This window comes from Myxine glutinosa, chromosome 6, assembly GCF_964187855.1.
Source record: "Myxine glutinosa chromosome 6, kmMyxGlut1.1, whole genome shotgun sequence".
NCBI classification, from domain to species: Eukaryota; Metazoa; Chordata; class Myxini; order Myxiniformes; family Myxinidae; genus Myxine; species Myxine glutinosa.
The window spans coordinates 16,823,161-16,843,181 of NC_136266.1; the positions used below are offsets into that span (position 1 = coordinate 16,823,161).

At 37.7% G+C, this 20,021-nt stretch overlaps 1 protein-coding gene across 1 annotated transcript in view; it reads right to left on the reverse strand.

Moving 5' to 3' along the window:
* LOC137429619 (vasoactive intestinal polypeptide receptor-like) overlaps positions 1-20,021 on the reverse strand; it is a 135,390-nt gene that overhangs the window by 10,224 nt on the left and 105,145 nt on the right. Inside the window, exons 9-10 of the mRNA XM_068119688.2 lie at positions 11,144-11,282; positions 10,910-10,951 (exon numbers count right to left, since the gene is read on the reverse strand). Coding sequence (XP_067975789.2) covers positions 10,910-10,951; positions 11,144-11,282 — 181 coding nt within the window. The remainder of the gene's footprint in view (positions 1-10,909; positions 10,952-11,143; positions 11,283-20,021) is intronic.

The window sequence follows — 20,021 nt, forward strand, 5'->3', positions numbered from 1 at the left end:
GTTTTTGAAACGCAACCATAACCAAAATAGGATCATTATTACCGTTGCTTTCACACACCTTTTGGTAAGACTTGTAGGCTTCGGCATAATCATTTTTTTCCCAATCAATTTCCAATCTATCTCGCGGATAAAATGTGCCATCAAGAGAAACCCGAAGTTGTTTCACCTTAGCATTATCACTCAGCGCATTATTCTTATTAGTACCGTCCTCTCCATCTGGTTTTTAAAAAATGAGCCAGAGGTATCGTGGCTTTCCTTGAAGAACACCCAAATTCCAAGTGTAGGTAGTGTGTTCCAGTTTAACGTGTTGACATCTTCTTTTAAGGTATGATACATTTAGCGGTTTCTTTGAGTTAAGTCTTCTATTTAACATCTCTTCCGTTTTAAGATTAGGAGTATATTCACTGATATACCAACACAAATCATTATTAACAAATTTATTGTTGTCTCCAAAAGCATTTTCAACCCCAAAAAGCAACCTATTTACATTATCATTCCTTTGTAGTTGAAATCTAATTTTAAGACCATACAAAACTTTGTCATAATCACAAAATCCAAATGTACCTTTCAGAGGTACTGCTACGGTAAAACTATTCTCTGGTTTTGTGTCATCATTATACATTGCCTTCCTTTGACTATAACCAGGGTCTGTGTTTGTACCCGTTGACATATCAGGAATAAAACCTTCAACAGCTCCCTTACCCATTCTATCACCAAACGAATATAGTGTAAATTTCATCATTTCAGATGTAGCAGAGACATAATCAACCGCTTCAACCTCTTGTGTTCCAATATACAGGCGAACACTATCAAACATTTTCCAGAAGAAATCATTTACGAGTGTAGCATTAGTATTATTCGCAGCCTTAGTGAATTTAAATTTACACAGCAAGAAACTATCAGCTATATTCAAGTAAGTTTGTTGATTATTTATTTCAAAACTTTTTGTTCCGTTTGAATTCCAGTCTGTTCCTGTTATAGCATTTACCTTAAAATAGTCTTCCTTTTTTGTGGAGTTTGAAATGATAATTGTATCATCCAAATCGTAGATACTATCAATCGCTTCCATACTTGTATTTATATAGTATTAAAATCGTTGAAACCCTGACCCAAGTATTTTAATGATTTTTTGTCGTTCTTGTGAAGATAGTTGAGTTTTACCTTTTTTTATTTCTTTGATTGCTTGTAATTTATGAGACTCCTTTTGAGCATCTTTTATACTCTTTATAGCACCCGCAACGGAGCCCATGGCAGAAGCAGTTGAACCAATTAGGTCTTTATGTTTAAGGATGGTTGAACCAATACCCATTAGAGTATCAATTATCCCATCTCCTTTATTTCGAAATTGATGACCTACACCTCGTTGTCTCTTAGGTTTATAGTATCCTCTACCCACATACCTTGTATAGTATGGTGAAAGGTACATGCCCTCCCCTGTAATTATTTTATATTTTCCCAACTCGTGTTTTCTCACAATAACCATTATTTATTTATTGAAAAATTTCACGTAGGTGAATTCTGATGGATATAATTTCATCATTAAAGGATATCATACGATTATCTTGGTCGGTTGTCCTAAAATTTACTCTGTATATGGTTTTTCCTGACACAGGTAAATAGACAAGATTTTTTGGTTCCATATTAAATTTATAACCAATCGGGGTTGAGTATGCACTGAATGAAAATATTGTATTTGTTCTTATTCCATCGTTATAAGCACCATCAATCAAATCACAATGAATTAATACTGAATTTATACCGGAGGATATTTGGATAACATTATCACTGTAAAACGTCCTGTTATTTTCAATCTTTTTTGAAGAGAAACCCAATAGCTCTCTAAACGAATTTTCAATCGTGAAATCAACTTTATAATTATTTTTAAGTTTAATAGTTGATTTTGAAGTGTGTTTTTGAATATCTATTACAATATTTTTTGGTTCATCACCTTTTTCTTTCATAAGGCGAGAGACTTCTGAAGATATTTGAGAAATCTCGTAAGCTCCAGGTGAAACGGTTATAGTTTTATATCCACTTCCTGGATTATAACTAAACTTGTTGTTTTTCTCTGTGATATTAAACAAGGTATTATAAGTTTCCATCGACAATAAAGATGCCTCATATGAGGTAAGGGGGTCAAGTTGTAGTGGGTAAGGGAATGAAGCTGTGTAATCGCTCGTTGTGAAATTAAAACTAAGAATTGTGCTTCTCATCTTATTTAATATCTAATAAAATATCTTTGTATTGACATTTATTAATTATTTTCATATTCATCAACTGATCTAAAATGGCTGAGGATTCATTAAAACAATTGTTGTTTCCAGCCTTCTTACTACCTAACAACAATAATAGCCTATTAACTAATTGTGATGGGTCATTTGGAAGAAAACTAACACCCGAACCAAGCTTACTTAAAGCATCAATAATATGTTTCTCCTTCTCATTCTTCTTACTTTTACCAGCAACAGAAACTCCATAATCAAGTGCATTTAGCAACTCAATATATACCCTATCTTCCTCTCTTTCCATATCAAGTGGTTCCTCAAAATATTTTGAACCGCTGAATCCGGGGTTTGTTAGAAGAAACATTAATCTTGGAGTTAATTTAACATTTGGTTGAGTAGAACTCAAGAACATCAATTCATCATTAAATATCAATACCTTTTCTTTCACAAGATGGAACACTGCTGGTTCTTCTGTTGGAATGAGACCTGCTCTGGTTTTTGAATCTGCCAAATATTCATTGTTTTGAAGAGCTTCCACTACATAATTAGGGGGTTGATTTACCTCCTCAAGTTTCTGAAATAATTCTTCATCATTATATTCTAATTTTCCAAGTTCTTGTTTTGTTATCTGACTAAAATCTTTGAGCATTTGAAGTTTTTTCGGAGTAAATTCTACCGTGGGAACTGTAGGGTGTTGAGTTTTTAAAAGCGGTTTAAAAAAATTCTCTTGTTTTCTTTCAAAGGCTTCTTCACCAGTTAGTTTCAGTCTCCGTTTCTTCTTTATCTCTTCCTGTTGCTTTACAACTTTTGAAACCAACTCTTGATGTTCTTTAAACTTTCTTGCTCTTTCTTCGGTATTCATTTTCTGTATTTATTTATTGAAAAATATCATTTAATGAATTGTAAAGGTCAATGGGAAAATTTTCCTTTTCTTTGTCATTATAGTAAATGTGTTGAAATAAATCCTTTTCTTTAAATATTTCATCAAATTCTTTATTGGTATTAATACGAGTTGTTATTTCTTCTTCACTAATACTTGTATCTCTGCTTTTCATACGTTTGCGTTGAGTCTCCTCATCGATATCAAAACCGAATGATAAAATCTTAACTCCATCACCACACAATTGTTTAATAATTTGTCTCATTCCTTCAGGATTAGTTTCTAAAATCCCAAGACCATTAGATTTTACTTTATTTAACTCACTCTTACAATGTGAATATTTTGTAGAACCAAGAGAGACCTCCTCAAATATTTGACCTTCGTTCCTCAATCGCATATGTTCTTCCATTGAAATGTAGTAATAATCTTTCCCTTCTACTTCTCCTGGTCGCTTTGCTCTGGTTGTAGTACTCACAAAACGAATCATAGGGTGTTTTAAAAAAAAACTTACAATCTTTTCATTTTTACTATTCAAGAGTTTAGATTTATGAAAGTTCTTTCCTGAAGCAGATTTACCCACAAGATTAATAATAATAGTTATCATTTATATATGTAATTATGTTTAAAATAAAAATACATCCTTTAATATCTCATCTTGTTTCACAACAATATATTTATATTTTTCAATCGTGTGTTTCATATAATTTTCAAATTCTTTTTTACTACATAACGTAGAGCAATTATCTCTCCAAAAATTATTTACATCTATTGAATTTAACTTAAATAAAGTAAAAGTATTGGCATTGTTTCTTATTGAGCGTCGAGGGAGTTGAAAATATGATTGACTAAGATATATACAATTACAAGAAGAATGTCTCCCTCTTGTATAGTAGCTATCCATTACTGTTTGGTTTCTCTCATTAACACAATCATCAAAGATGACGAGGTTCTTTTTTGATTTATCTAAATCTTGAGGTGAAGGTATATCATCCGTATTATCACTGAGAATACAAGTTATGGGTTTTGGTTTCGATTTTGATTTCTGTGTATCACAAAATAATTGTATTATATCTTCAATATTATAATCATTTAGTTTGTTTTGAAGTTTAAATAAACCGATAATGTCTTCCTTTTTAAGACCTGCATTAAAACCCTGTGAGAGTAGTTGATACTCGGGTTGAAAACTAGACTTTGTAAAAATTATTAAATTATCATAATCTAAAAAATTAGGACCAAGGAGCATCTTTAAAAGTAAACAGGTTTTTCCACATCCGCTTGAACCAACTATTAGACATCTCAATGAATTTGGAATGTTTTTATGGTTATTAAATTTTATCTTATTTTCCCAAACGGGTAAAAAATCATTCATTTATATATTTGGAAAACAAGTCATCTAACTTTTTTTGAGCTATTTTAGAAACTCTATATTTTATCCTGAGTTCGGGTTTAATTTCAAAATAATTCATTATTTTATTTATATAGTATCTTGTATTAACATTTCCATTAAAATTATTTTGAATAATAAATATCATTAAACCCTTATACATTTCCTCAATACAAATAGTCTCTTCCCTTGAAAGAAATGGTGTATTATCATCACAATACTTAACATTCATCTCTCTTATTAATCTTGTAAAGTAATTCATTTTTGGTTCTAATTTAAAAGAGTTATATATATTTTTATATTTTTTATTATCATTAATTAATATTAAATCACAGAAAATACATTGTTTATATGAACCCTCATTATTAAGCCCTATTCTATCACAAGCCGGACAATTCTCTAATTTATCATATGGAGAGTCTGGAAATTCTAAATATCCTTCAGAACTTATCATATTTATATGGTAAATTTTTACTTAAACTAAACGCAAGTTTATTCATTAATAAATACAATGTTTCAAAGCACAAAAGACAAATTTCAATCAATCTCTACTTCGGTGAAAGATATAGAAAAATATGTCAAAGATGTTAAATTGAACAAAGATAAATATGGAAATTTTTGGGTAAAACCAGTTATGGAAAATAACATGAGCCCCTCTATTTCATTTAAAGGAGGAGCTCTAACTATACCTAGAAAGACATCCATTAAAGTAAATCTAACAAAAGTTTCTCCTCTACTCCTGGCAATTTATTCAAAGCTTGAAAAAGTGATTGACCACGATACTTTGAAAAAGAATGATAAGACCATCAACAATACTTGTGGAGAAATTTGTATTTACTTTAATAATCCAAAGGGTGTAGATCTAAGTAAAATGAATGATGTTAATATTTCTGGTGAAATGTCATTTCATTCTATGATAGTTAGAGATTATTTAAAGATAACTTTTGATATTAAAAATGTAGAGATTGAATCCGTTAATGAAAGAAAGTATATTGGTATAGATGGAAAGGTTTTTTCTGCTAATTAAATATGAGTCATTACAGCAGTGAAGATTTTACTATTTCATTGAACTCGGACGATAGTGATGATAGTATTTCATTGAACTCGGACGATGGTGATGATAGTATTTCATTGAACACAGATGATAGTTATGATACTAATAGTTTGTGCTCAAATGATAGTTATGAGAGTAGCTTTATTGATGACTCTGAGTATGATTCTGAGTATTCATGTGATAGTTATGACTTAGATGATTCTGAGTGAAAAAGTGTTTTAGTTTAAGCACAGCGATATATATAAAACGGAGCTGTAAAGCTCAAAAGTGTTTTATTTTAAGCACAGCGATATATATAAAACGGAGCTGTAAAGCTCAAAAGTGTTTTATTTTAAGCACAGTGATATATATAAAACACCACGTTTTCTCACGCTATAAATATGGTTTATTGTGATACTTGCGAGAAGGAAGTAAAATATTATAAACAACATATTCTCACCGCAAAACATACATACAACATTCTTAACAAACTTTCCCCTCTTCCACCTAAAACAAAACATTGTAAGGTCTGTAAAACAACCATCCTCAAGAAGGGGTTTAAAGCCCATCTTAAAACTAACAAACACTTGTCAAAATTGTTTACTATTAAAAACTCTGATGGTGCATTCAAAGGACATATTAAAATAAGAGTCTTTAACTTCAAACCTCCTGAACCAGAGTCTATAGTTGATGCTGTAGAAATAGTTAAACCTGCTGTTCAAACGTTGATTGAAAAAACACTAAAAGAAATGAAACCACTTAAATTTTATATGGGAGTAAAATTAGAAATGACAAAGGACGAAGGAGTTATAGATACACCATACATGAGACCTGAGCCACACTTTATATCTTCATATCAAGATTTTAAAACATCAGGAGTCTATGATGAACTTATTAAACAAGAGCAAGATGTGGATAATTCAATCATAGGAAGTGGATTCAATATAGGAAAAATTATTTACATAGACATTCATATTCTTAAATCAGATCCTCTAAAAGCTTCTTCTTACATTGATTTACCCAGTGTTATCAAAAATAGAAAAGCAGTTATCAATATCAAAAATAAAGACAATAAATGTTTTCTCTGGTCTATTCTAGCACACTTACATCCTCCACATTTTCATGATGAAAGAGTATCTCATTATAAAAAATATGAGAATACATTAAATACGAAAGATCTAAAGTTTCCGATGACTTTAAATGATATTCCTAAATTTGAAAAGTTGAATAATTTATCAGTTAATGTTTATGGTCTAACAGAAACAAACAACATTCAGGTTTTAAAGCTTTCTGACAATTGTAAACAAACTCATATTAATCTTCTATATTGTAATTCAGACGAAAATTCACATTATACATACATCAAAGATATTACAAAATTAATAAAACCACAAGTATGTAAAAGAACAAATAAAATATATATTTGTATGCGTTGTCTTAACTTCTTCCATACACAAGAAAGATTAGATAAACATTCAAATTATTGTGGTGAACATAAATCAACGGTAATCAACATGCCTAAAAAAGACTCAAAGATCACATTCAAAGATGAAAAGAAAACAATAAAACATCCATTTGTTATATATGCTGATTTTGAAAGTATTTTAGAAAAAATTGATACTGCTTCTCCAGATCCAAAAGAATCATACACAAATAAATATCAAAAACATACTCCTTGTGGTTTTTGTTATTATATCAAATCATCCGTTGGTGATAAATATAACAAGTTAGAGATGTATAGAGGCTCAAATACCCCAGAGGAGTTTGTGAAACGACTAGAAAAAGACTGTGTTCGATTAACCAAGATAATGAGAGAAACCAATAAACCAATGTCCTTAACAAGTAAAGAAAAAAGGGAATTTATAAAAAACAATGTCTGTCATATTTGTGAGGAGAAAATTGGTAAAGGTCTAAAGGTTAGAGACCATTGTCATCTCACTGGTAAATATAGAGGTCCGGCTCATCAAAGTTGTAATATTAATTATCAACTCCCCTCTTTCATTCCTGTCTTTCTTCATAACAACGCTCATTATGATATACATCTATTTATCAAGGAACTCTCAAAGACTTCTGGAAGTATCTCAGCAATTCCAAACACGGATCAGAAATACATTTCATTCACAAAAACAATTCACACATCTCCTATTACTCATATCAGATTTCTTGATACATTTAAATTCATGGCAAGTCCATTGGCTAACTTGGTTCAAAATCTAAAAGAGTTTCCATGTCTTTCAGAGTATTTTTTAGATAAAGATTTTCTAACACAAAAGGGAATTTACCCCTATGACTATATGGACTCATTTGAGAGATTCAATGAAACACAACTTCCTTTAAAAGAAAATTTCTATAACAAATTAAATAATAGTCATATATCTGATAAAGATTATGTACACGCACAAAATGTTTGGAAAAAATATAACATTAAGAATCTTGGTGAGTATCACGATTTGTACCTCAAAACTGATGTGCTTTTGTTGGCTGATGTGTTTGAGGCTTTCAGAACAATCTGTCATTCTGGATATGGATTGGATCCTGCTCACTATTACACTGCTCCTGGATTGGCTTGGAGCGCGATGTTAAAAATGACAAAACAAGCTTTGGATTTGATAACCGATGTTGATATGCTTTTGATGATTGAAAAGGCAAAGAGAGGAGGAATTTCACAAGTCTGTTCAAAGAGATATGCTAAAGCAAATAACAAGTACATTCCAAATTATGATCCATCGGTAGAGAGCTCCTACTTGATGTATTATGATGCGAACAACCTGTATGGCTGGGCAATGTCTCAGGCTCTTCCTTATGGAAAACTTAGATGGGTAAAGGAAAAAGACTACAAAAAGGTTTTACAAGATGTATGTATCTCTACACAAAAAGAATATGGGTGATTCAAAGGTTGGTTATTATTTTGAGGTCGATTTGAAATATCCAGAGGAACTTCATAACCTACACAAAGATCTCCCATTTGCTTGTGAAAAGGAAAGTCCAAAGAAGGAGTGGTTAAGTGATTATCAACAATCATTTAATATAGGTGAATCAACAGAAAAATTACTTACTACATTATATAACAAGAAAAATTATGTTCTACACCAAATAAATTTGCGACAATATTTATCAAAAGGTCTAAGAGTAGAGAAGATCCATAGGGTTCTAAAGTTCAATCAAAGTCATTGGTTGAAGGGGTACATTGATTTTAATACACAAAGAAGAACAGAGTCAAAAACAGATTTTGAGAAAGACTTTTATAAATTGATGAATAATGCGGTCTTTGGTAAGACCATGGAAAATGTGAGAAAAAGACAAAATATCAGACTATCAACATCTTGGAAACAAGCATCAAAATTAATTAATAGACCGAGTTTTACTAGAGCTGAGGTCTTTACTGAGAACTTTTGTGCGATCCATTTGATTAAAGAGAGTATTGAAATGGACAAACCTATTTATATTGGAACATCAATTCTTGATTTATCAAAGTCATTAATGTATGATTACTTTTATAATAACTTGAGGAAGAAATATCAAAATGATGTTCATCTACTTTATATGGATACAGATAGTTTTATTTTGCAAATTAATACTGATGATGTTTATTCAGACATGAAAAAGGACATTAATATCGATGACACTAGTAATTACAGTCCAGAGAGTGAGTTGTTCTCTTCTAAAAATAAAAAGGTGATTGGAAAGTTTAAGGATGAATTAGGAGGAAATGTCATGAGTGAATTTGTGGGATTGAGGTCTAAGGCTTATGCTTATAAATACATTGTGAATAACGTTGAAAAAACTGATAAGAAGTTAAAAGGCATAAAGAAAAATGTCATTAAAGAAACAATAAACTTTAAGGATTATTATAACTGTTTAACAACAAAGAAAGAAGAGTTTAGAAAGATTAATGGAATAAGAAGTTATAAACATAAATTATATTCAGAAGAGGTGAATAAGAAAGCATTGGGGGCTTTTGATGATGAGGTTTATTTTAGAAAATGGAATTGATAGTCTCCCTTATGGTTATATAAGTATATAAGTGATAAGTTAAAAAGGGGGTTAGGGATTTTAACGGGCTACCGCCGCCTTTTTACTATTATATAAATGATAGAACCAAGTACCAACCAGACTAAAGAGTGGAGGTGTAATCAACCTTGGTATATAAATGGTAAACATAACGAATGTGAAAAATATCAAATAGGTATAATTGAAAAGACAACTGGTAAAAAAATTTACAAAACAAATAAGAGAATTAATTTAAATACCGGTGAATTGGGTAAAAAAGATGGAAATATTTTTGAGTGGACGGAAAACTTTGATGGTTGCCAGGAAAATATATACTTTAATTTAAAAATGGTATGTGGCACTGGAGGCGCTCAAACAAGAACATTGAGGGAGGTTTACCATTTTATCTTAGCTCAGTTAAAATATCTTAATAAAGAACCAAACTCAAACATCTTTTTTGTTAATATATTAGATGGTGAAGGGAGTGGCAAGAGAGTTAAATTATTTCCCACGCATAAACAAATATTTGTAGGGTCGTTGTTTGAGTGGGTCAAAGATGATTCACCAGATGATATTAAGAGTAAAAGGTTAAAAGGTCCATAAGGTCAGAAGGATCACAGGTTCACACAGAAGGACCATTGTTTAAGTGGTCTAATGAATAAGGATAACATGTCAAAAGGTTAGAAGGTTCGTAAAGAACAGGGTGAGAGAAATAGAGGTGTTTAGGGGCAATGAGGGAGGGGAAAAATTAACATGTAAGTCAATGGGAAAATGAGAGTGTCCCAGAAGCAACATATATACAATACTCCTAACCCCAACCCTAACAACAACCCTAACCCTAACAACAACCCTAACCCTAACAACAACCCTAACCCTAACAACAACCCTAACCCTAACAACAACCCTAACCCTCACAACAACCCTAACCCCAACAACCCTAACCCTAACCCTAACAACAACCCTAACCCTAACAACAACCCTAACAACCCTAACCCTAACCCCTAACCCGGTATTGGAGTAAGGGGTGGAGAGACGAAACGCAGAAAGATGAGCGTGGTGAGGGGTCGGTGTCAAAAATGTCACCGTTCTTTGCGCATTAAGTGTAAATTGTCCTTGCAGGTGCTGAGAGTTGTTGTAAAATTAGGAGTTGATGGACAACAATAGGATTTTAACCTGCTCGACCAAGGCAAAAGAAAGCACACACCCTAAGGTGGTAGTTGGCAGAGATGAGGCCTAGTACTTTCGACAATTCTACTTTGTATTATCTTTGTCTATAAATTTCTGGTAAGATCAACCGGTTGCGTTTTGTGACCACAACCTCGTAAATAAAGATTACTGTGCAGTGAGAATTGACAACCTGGGGGGTGACGGCACAAAGCATTCCGAATTCCTCTTACCTCACCATTCAGGAAGCAGTAAAGCACCGCCACCACGAAACCCTGCAACAAACGAACAATGCCGCTTTTATTTACTTTTATAAGCATGTCACCTGAAAATAAAAAGTTTAATTGTGTGGAATGACATTCAATGATTTGAAAATTGTTCTATTTCATTTCACACAACTTCCAAACTTTACCATTTCGCTCAAACCCCAAGTCTTTCCCTGCTGCCCAGCTGTGCTGCCCCCTCACCTGGAATGACCCGAGCGCGAGCTCAAAGTACATGCGGACGTTCATGGCAACATCGTTCAGCTCATCAGGAAAGAATGCGAAGATGATGTAGTGAGCACCAAACAGCGGGATGAGCAAAAGTGTGGACTTGGCTAGCCGCCTGTCGGGTGGATGGGAGTGGGAGACCCGAGGTTCGTAAGATCATGTCTGGTTCCCTCAATATCACAGGATCAACCACAAACAGCACAAGGATGTCACCGATGGCAGTAATAAAACCCTTCAATGGGATATTCATGGACTTGCCCACTCTCATGATTCCCATTCCAAGTAGAAATACATTGGACCAAAATTGATGTTTGGTGCTGTGCCAGCAGGAGGCACTGAAGCGTCGACCATCTCATCATCACACAGTACGAAAGGCATGCAATGACTTCCACATGGACTTTAAAATGTCCTTGTATAAAAACAACAACAACAAACAACAACATGCATTTTAAGGCCATTTTCCCTGCTAGAGCGGGGGTTAGCCTTGTGGTCCCCATGACAATCTTCTCCATTTTTCCCTATTTTCTGCATCTCCCCTTGTTAACCCCCTTGCCCGCATTTCTTCTTCCACCATCTTTAGCCAAGTCTTTCTCGGTCTTCCCCGTCCTCTACTTCCTTCTACATTCATTTCCATCACTCTTCTCAACCAGTCACTTTCATCCTTCCTCAACACATGAACAAACCATCTCAACCTGTTTCACAGCATCTCATCTTCACTTAAAATATTCTTGTATGGAAGCAAGAATTAGAATTAACAACTATTTGTCGGAGTACTGACTGAAGGGTTGGCTGTCTTGTCTAGTGACCAACATACTTGGTAAAAAAAAAAAAAACAAGTCAGGAGACGACGATGGTTCACGAGCGAGCGGTATTCAATGACAAAGGACGGACTATAACCGAACCAGGCCCGAACAGGCCAGGCCTGGAAATGTCAAAACGAAGGTTACTGACCTTGAAATGAGATAGAAAATAATGTATAATCAGTTATGAGGTTCGTTAGCTGCACAATACCGAAAATTCGGTGAAAAATGAAATGAAAAAAAAAAAAATTTAAAAGAAAAGAAAAAAAAATGAAAAATCGAGCTCCGTGGGGCTAGACACATGACATTGGCCTAACCAAATATCGAAACCCCTATCAGATTCCACCAAACCCCTCGGCGAAGATGTAGCTTGAACTCGATTACCCCCTAACAAGACATCTTTTTCGGGCGTGGCTCCGCCCACAATGGGCGCAATACGCCCACTCGAAGCAGGACACAACTAGATCATGATATCAACCTCCCACCGAAGTTTCATCAAGACCGGATGATATCATCGGGTAGTTATGCTGCGGACAGACACACACACAGACAGACACACACACGACGAATATAGTGGTCACTTGATAACTCGTCAACCAATAATTGCCAAGTAATTGGAACCCACACGTAAACAGGTACCCACTTTGTGTTCTGTAACTCTCTGTGCAGTTAGTAAATTAAGAAAAATCACGTGACCTCGGTATTACAGCCTCGAAGCTTTGTGCAATTATTTGTTTGTAACAGCTCAATCGATTAGCCAAAAGCCAATTTACATCGGTCGGTCCATGTTCACCGGGCTCGGCCACACATCGGTACAATAGGCCAATTTGCTGTCGTTTTAATTTTCTATCACCAAAAGGAGGGAAAAAGGCCTCAATGGATCACTCGATCCAAAAAAAACAAAAGCCATATAATGTAACATCTGAGCCTGGTGTTGGCTTAGCGGTTAGGGTGCGGCTTGGGATCCTAGGATCCTGGGTTCTGGTGTTGGCTTAGCGGTTAGGGTGCGGCTTGGGATCCTGGGTTCTGGTGTTGGCTTAGCGGTTAGGGTGCGGCTTGGGATCCTAGGATCCTGGGTTCTGGTGTTGGCTTAGCGGTTAGGGTGCGGCCTGGGATCCTAGGATCCTGGGTTCTGATGTTGGCTTAGCGGTTAGGGTGCGGCTTGGGATCCTAGGATCCTGGGTTCTGGTGTTGGCTTAGCGGTTAGGGTGCGGCTTGGGGTCCTAGTATCGTGGGTTCTGGTGTTGGCTTAGCGGTTAGGGTGTGGCTTGGGGTCCTAGGATCCTGGGTTCTGGTGTTGGCTTAGTGGTTCGGGTGCCAGCTTGGGATCCTAGGATCCTGGGTTCTGGTGTTGCCTTAGCGGTTAGGGTGCCGGTTTGGGATCCTAGGATCCTGGGTTCTGGTGTTGGCTTAGTGGTTAGGGTGCGGCTTGGGATCGTAGGATCCTGGGTTCTGGTGTTGGCTTAGTGGTTAGGGTGCGGCTTGGGATCATAGGATCCTGGGTTCTGGTGTTGGCTTAGTCGTTAGGGTGCGGCTTGGGATCATAGGATCCTGGGTTCTGGTGTTGGCTTAGTGGTTAGGGTGCGGCTTGTGATCATAGGATCCTGGGTTCTGGTGTTGGCTTAGTCGTTAGGGTGCGGCTTGGGATCCTAGGATCCTGGGTTCTGGTGTTGGTTTAACGGTTAGGGTGCAGCTTGGGATCCTAGGATCCTGGGTTCTGGTGTTGGCTTGGCGGTTAGGGTGCAGCTTGGGATCCTACGATCCTGGGTTCGAATCCGGTCGATCGCTGAATTAACACCAAGGGGCTTGACTTAGCCTGTCATCCTTCCAAGGTCGGAAAATTGAGTACCAGTTCACTGGTAATTCCGTGTGTGTCACAAGAGGCGACTAACAGGGTTGGTGGCAGGAAGGGCATCCGGCCATAAAACATCGCTTCAAAAAGGGGACCAAGGTGCCCAAAAAAAGGCCAACCCCTGCTCTCCAGGGAAAAATAGCCTCTCAAGGTGGTTCATTATGACGTAACATCTCAACGAAGCTCAGGTTCAACTTGATCGAGCTGGAGAGAACCTGATTACAAACAAGAGTAGTCCCAAGAGGATTGCTCAAGCGGAAAGAATGAAAATCGCTGCCACAATCAGAAAAAATATCCTTTAATCTCCCATGGCAGGTGATGTTAATAGGCATTCTTTGTACATATATAATGAGTTTATATCACAGGTGGCGTGACAAAATGTACAGACAGGTACATTTGACGATTGGCTTCACAATCGAGTATATAAGGGTTGTTGCGTTCTGTATTAGTCGAAAACAACAGCTGCACATCTACAAAAGTTATTGCCGCTTCCCCTGGAGATGGTCCGTCAACTCGACAATGCTGTTTGTCATTTAGTGGTGGCTTTACGAAATTCCAGCATGAAACAGCGTGCTATTGCTTGGCAGTATGACATCACTCAAGGTCAGGTGTCAAATATCCTGAAACGAAATGCTCAGAGGGGTGTCCCTACTCCAATACCGAGGCCAGGACGTCCCCGCAGAACCACAAGGAGGGATGATCGCCAGCTGCACCTGTTAGTCCGCAATGGCCGTACCAAGTCAGCTAATCGGCTTAGGGCTGAGTGGCAGCAACTGACAAATGTGCCGGTATCCAGAAGGCTAGTCAACCAACGACTGGTTCAAGCAGGCTATCATGCCAGGCATCCCCTGAGAAAGCCACGTCTGACCAGACAACACCGCCAGCGCCGATTGCAGTGGACCAGAGAGCACCGCCAATGGCAGCCAGGACACTGGAATCACGTGATCTTCAGTGACGAGTCTAGATTTCTGGTCTATCGTCAAGATGGCCGCATCCGAGTGCGCAGACAAGTGCATGAAGCCTACAACGAAGATTGTATAGTGCCAAGAATCCAAGCTGGAGGTGGTGGGGTGACCGTTTGGGCTGCTTTTCATGCAGGGGGCAAAACTGACCTGGTTGTTCTGAATGGAAACCTGAACCAGTTCAAGCACAGGGTCATTCTGGAAGAAACATTGCTTCCATTTGTTCGTGCAGCCTTTCGAGGAAACTTTGTCTTCCAAGATGACAATGCACGGCCTCATCGTGCTCGCATGATCCAACACTTTCTTGCTGACCGTGGTGTAGAGCATATGGAGGGGGCCTGCCATGTCCCCGGATATGAATCCGATAGAGAACTTGTGGGCAGAATTAACGCGTCAAATCGACAACTTGGACCAGCAGCCTGCCTCTGTGCGTGAATTGCAGCAGGCTATTGTAACTGCATGGCAAGCGATTCCTGTCCAAACCTTGGTAAATCTCGTGAACAGCATGCCTCAACGTGTACGTGCTCTCCTGAATGCTCGGGGTTACACGAAGTACTGAACTGTAATTTTACTGTCCGTAATCCCAGTCGTAATTTAACTTTTGTTTTTGTTAAAAAATTTTTTTGCTCATGTGCAAAACAAAGAGATACTTCTGGAAAACGCACAGAAGTTTAACACAGTACTGTCCGTGAATTGAGTTCGATATCAGTTTACATCACTTTCAAGGATCTATTTATTTGCTTCGAAATGTCAAATGTGGTTTTTGTTTCTTTTAAAGGTCACATTAACAAAATCTAGAATAATTTCAACATAATTCCAATGAACTTTTGGTTCTAAGTCATCTTGAAAAGTAAGTTCACCCCCACAAAAAAAATATTCCATATTAAATGCCAAGTCTGTATATTGCGTCACCTGAACATGTGTTAGGATCCGGTGATCCCCAAGAGATGGCCGATCTTTAGATCACGACTAACTTTTTGTGATGCATGTACGATGATGTAAACGGCCATTTTTACTCCGGGCACGTGGAGCGATAAGTGTGGTTAAGCAGTTGGATAATTTCTGTACATCTTATCAGTTTATGATTGAGGAACAACTTATTTTAAAATGAATGTTATATTTTGAACACAAATTGGAACATGAATAGGAAGACAAGTGTCTCATTTTACCGTAATTTGGCTCTGAATTAGCCTCGGTCGCACATCGCAGAGAGGAGTGAGGTAATGTTTTACTCTGTCTGTCAGTCAAACAAAATTGAAAATCATTCCAAACAGGGAAGTTATTGTTTTTAATGACGTCATATACGGATACGGTGATGTAATAGGAGCTGCGGAAAATGGCGGTAAATTCCAGAATTAATTTATTTATACGATTTCTACAATCTTTATTTTATTTAAATTTACTTATATACTTGAACACTGTAGTGCACAAATTGCCGTCTTAATACTTCCAAGAACCTCCAGTTTTGCAGAATTTACATTTAAATAAAGGTTTGATGGGGTGGTGTATAAGGAGTGGTGTATAAGAGGTGGTGTATATAGCGTGGTGTATAAGAGGTGGTGTATATGGTGTGGTGTATATGGGGTGGTGTATATGGGGTGGTGTATATGGGGTGGTGTATATGGGGTGGTGTATAAGGGGTGGTGTATAAGGGGTGGCGTATAAGTGGTTGGTGTAAGTATAAGGTGTGGCGTATAAGGGGTGGCGTATAATGGGTGGCGTATAATGGGTGGCATATAAAGGGTGGCCTATAAGGGGTGGCGTATAAGGGGTGGCGTATAATGGGTGGCGTATAATGGGTGGCGTATAATGGGTGTGGTATAAGTGGGTGGCGTATAAGGGGTGGCGTATAAGGGGTGGCGTATAATGGGCGGCGTATAATGGGCGGCGTATAAGGGGTGGCGTATAAGTGGGTGGCATATAAGGGGTGGCGTATAAGAGGTTGGGTATAAGGGGTGGCGTATAATGGGTGGCGTATAAGGGGTGGCGTATAATGGGTGGCGTATAAGGGGTGGCGTATAAGGGGTGGCGTATAAGGGTGGCGTATAATGGGTGGCGTATAAGGGGTGGCGTATAAGGGGTGGCGTATGATGAGTGGCTTATAATGGGTGGCGTATAAGGGGTGGCGTATAATGGGTGGCGTATAAGTGGTTGGCGTATAAGGGGTGGTGTATAATGGGTGGCGTATAGTGGGTGGCGTATAAGGGGTGGCGTATATGGGGTGGCGTTTAATGGATGGCGTATAAGGGGTGGCGTATAAGGGTTGGCGTATAAGGGGTGGCGTATACGGGGTGGCGTTTAATGGGTGGCGTATAAGGGGTGGCGTATAATGGGTGGCGTATAAGTGGTTGGCGTATAATGGGTGGCGTATAATGGGTGGCGTATAAGTGGTTGGCGTATAATGGGTGGCGTATACGGGGTGGCGTATAAGGGGGTGCTGTTTGTGACTGCTTCTGGACTATGTCAATAGCAGTGTACTTTCGGGTTTTTTTAATGAACGTCAAAATCATAATTTATTTCGTTGGTGGTTTAAAAATCAACAAGGATTAATGGTATGAAATCACACTGTATGGGGTATCATGTTCTATGAACTCTCTGAAGTTGTTTTTGGAATATGCTCTTACAATTGAGAGTTTTCCAATTACTTATTCTGTCCAATCGTTTTGATTTATTGCTTGAATACTATAGAAGTAACAATGCTTACAAATAACTGACGTCATGTCTGCACATGTGCAAGTTATTGGAAGGAGAGAACAACTACATACTTGTGAGCAAGAGGAAGAAAAGCGAGCAAATGCCGAAGATCCACTTCCTGGTGAGTGAGAGCGAAGGGGAAGTGGATCTTGCTCTGGATTAACCCAGAGTGGGGCTGGATTTAATCTCACAGGCAAATGTGTGGCTGAGTAAGTGCAAAGGACACCAAGGGATCTTTAACGTCCACCAACGAATGTTGGCAGACGGGATGCCCGCTTAACATCCACCCAAGGGACGGTCTGGCCAGACCCTGGCCAGACAGGTTAGTGGCAGGTGTGTGTATCTCCAGACCATCCTCCAGGATTGTGAAGTATCCTGAACTCTGAAAAGTACAGTTTTGTCCAGAATTGGGAATACCTTGTGATCTGTTCATGGTACTAACACATAATCAACTTGTGTAACCATTGATGATGGTTTAGCTTCTCCATTCTACTGCCCTGCAGAGTTAGTTTCAGATCTCCCCGGGGCATCAGCTTCCCAGCTGGCACAACTACATTGAAACAACATTGGTCATTCTGTTGGGCCAACATGTATGGACGTGATCATCAGATCATCCATCCTCTTGCCTTGCACATGGAATTCATACGACTGTCAAACTGCAATCCAAAATACCGTTATTGAGTACACCCCGGCTCACCATGAGATTCTGACCTGGCCATAACATACCACTAATTACCAATGACGTTTTGATAAGGAAATGAAGGTTGAAAGTTGTTTGCTATGTTTAATCCACTGTGAGATTTTGACTCAAGAGACAGAAAATGTAACCAATAAAACAAGCCTAAGCAGGGTAGGTGAGGCCCTTGAGCCTTCATTTGCAGCCCTCCTTGGAGAAGAGAACTCTCATTTCAAGTCCTCCAGTTTTGGGTTGAATAGTAATCAATAGGGCAAAGAGGGCACTTTAGCTTCTTTTAGCAACTATTCCAGAGGTGAAAAACTTCAACAAAATAACAAAAAATGGTCGTCCAGGTGGTTGGAATGGGGTGGTTGGCTAACGGGATAGCAATTCATACTTGCGCTTTGGCCTGCTCCTTCAAAAGCAGAAGGTGGGAAGTACTATACCCCATTTGAATAGCACAGTTGGTGTGTGTGTGTAATGTAACTCGACTGCATCGACAAACAACGATTAATTGTCGTACATTTATTAACTCTCGGCATACAGGGCCGTCTCACGTCCACGCCATGTGCACTCTGACCCAACTCCCCGGAAACGGAAAGAGACCCGCATGAACATGGGTAACGTTTTGTGCATGCATACATGACACCCTCCCCTATAAGTCCAATATTACCAAGAGCAACATTGCCAAAAAATGTAGCAATATATGTGCGTGCAAATCAAAACAAATGGACTTCAAATGGCAAATAACAAACAACAGCAAATGGAAGTTCAAAAAGTTATGGACCGATGATGGCAAAAGTATGTGGATGAGTTGCGAAGCTTACAAAAATAAGTCGACTACATTTTGGTTCAGGTCCGAATCCAGATCTGGCCTATAAGTGGCATACAAAACATAAAATCTTCACCTGGCGGAGGTGTACATACTCTCTACCGAGTGTCGATCTGGTTAATATATTGTTTTGGCCGGTTTGTTCAGCTGCCCTGGAGAGCTGTGATTCAGACCGGTTTCACTGGAGGGGTGATTGCTGTTCAATTCAGTGAGGCAATATGCAAATGCTGTTCAATTTTCAAGTCAATCGGTTGAAAATTGATGGGTTTCCAGATGAAAATTCATGATTTTGGAAGTTTGACCTCGAGTTGACCTTTGACGTTTTGTCCTTAAAAAATAGTTGGTTTCCCAATGCAGTGATGCAATATGCAAATGCTGTTCTATTTTCAAGTCAATCGGATGAAAATTGATGGGTTTCCAGATGAAAATTCATGATTTTGGAAGTTTGACCTCGAGTTGACCTTTGACGTTTTGTCCTTAAAAAATAGTTGGTTTCCCAATGCAGTGATGCAATATGCAAATGCTGTTCTATTTTCAAGTCAATTGGATGAAAATTGATGGTTTTTCAGATGGAAATTGATGATTTTGGAAGTTCGACCTCAAGTTGACCTTTGACCTTTTGACCTTAAAGATAGTATGTTTCCCAATATAGTGACACGATATGCAAATGCTGTTCAATTTTCAAGTCAATCGGTTGAGAATTGACGGGTTTTCAGATGAAAATTGGATTTTGAAAATTTGACCTTGAGTTGACCTTTGACCTCAAAATAGTTAATTTCCCAATTTAGTGATTTGATATACAAATGCTATTCAATTTTGAGGTCAATCGGATTTAAAATGGCGATTTTAGAAATTTGACGTCCAGATGACCTTTGACCTTTAACCTCAAAATCAATAGGCTTCTCAATTGGGACGACCTATACAACTTGGTGAAGTTTCATGACGATCGGTTTAGAATTGTGACCTGTAGGCCGGTGACAAACAAACAGACAAATAGACAAAGAAACAGACAGACAGAACCACAAACGCACCCGACCA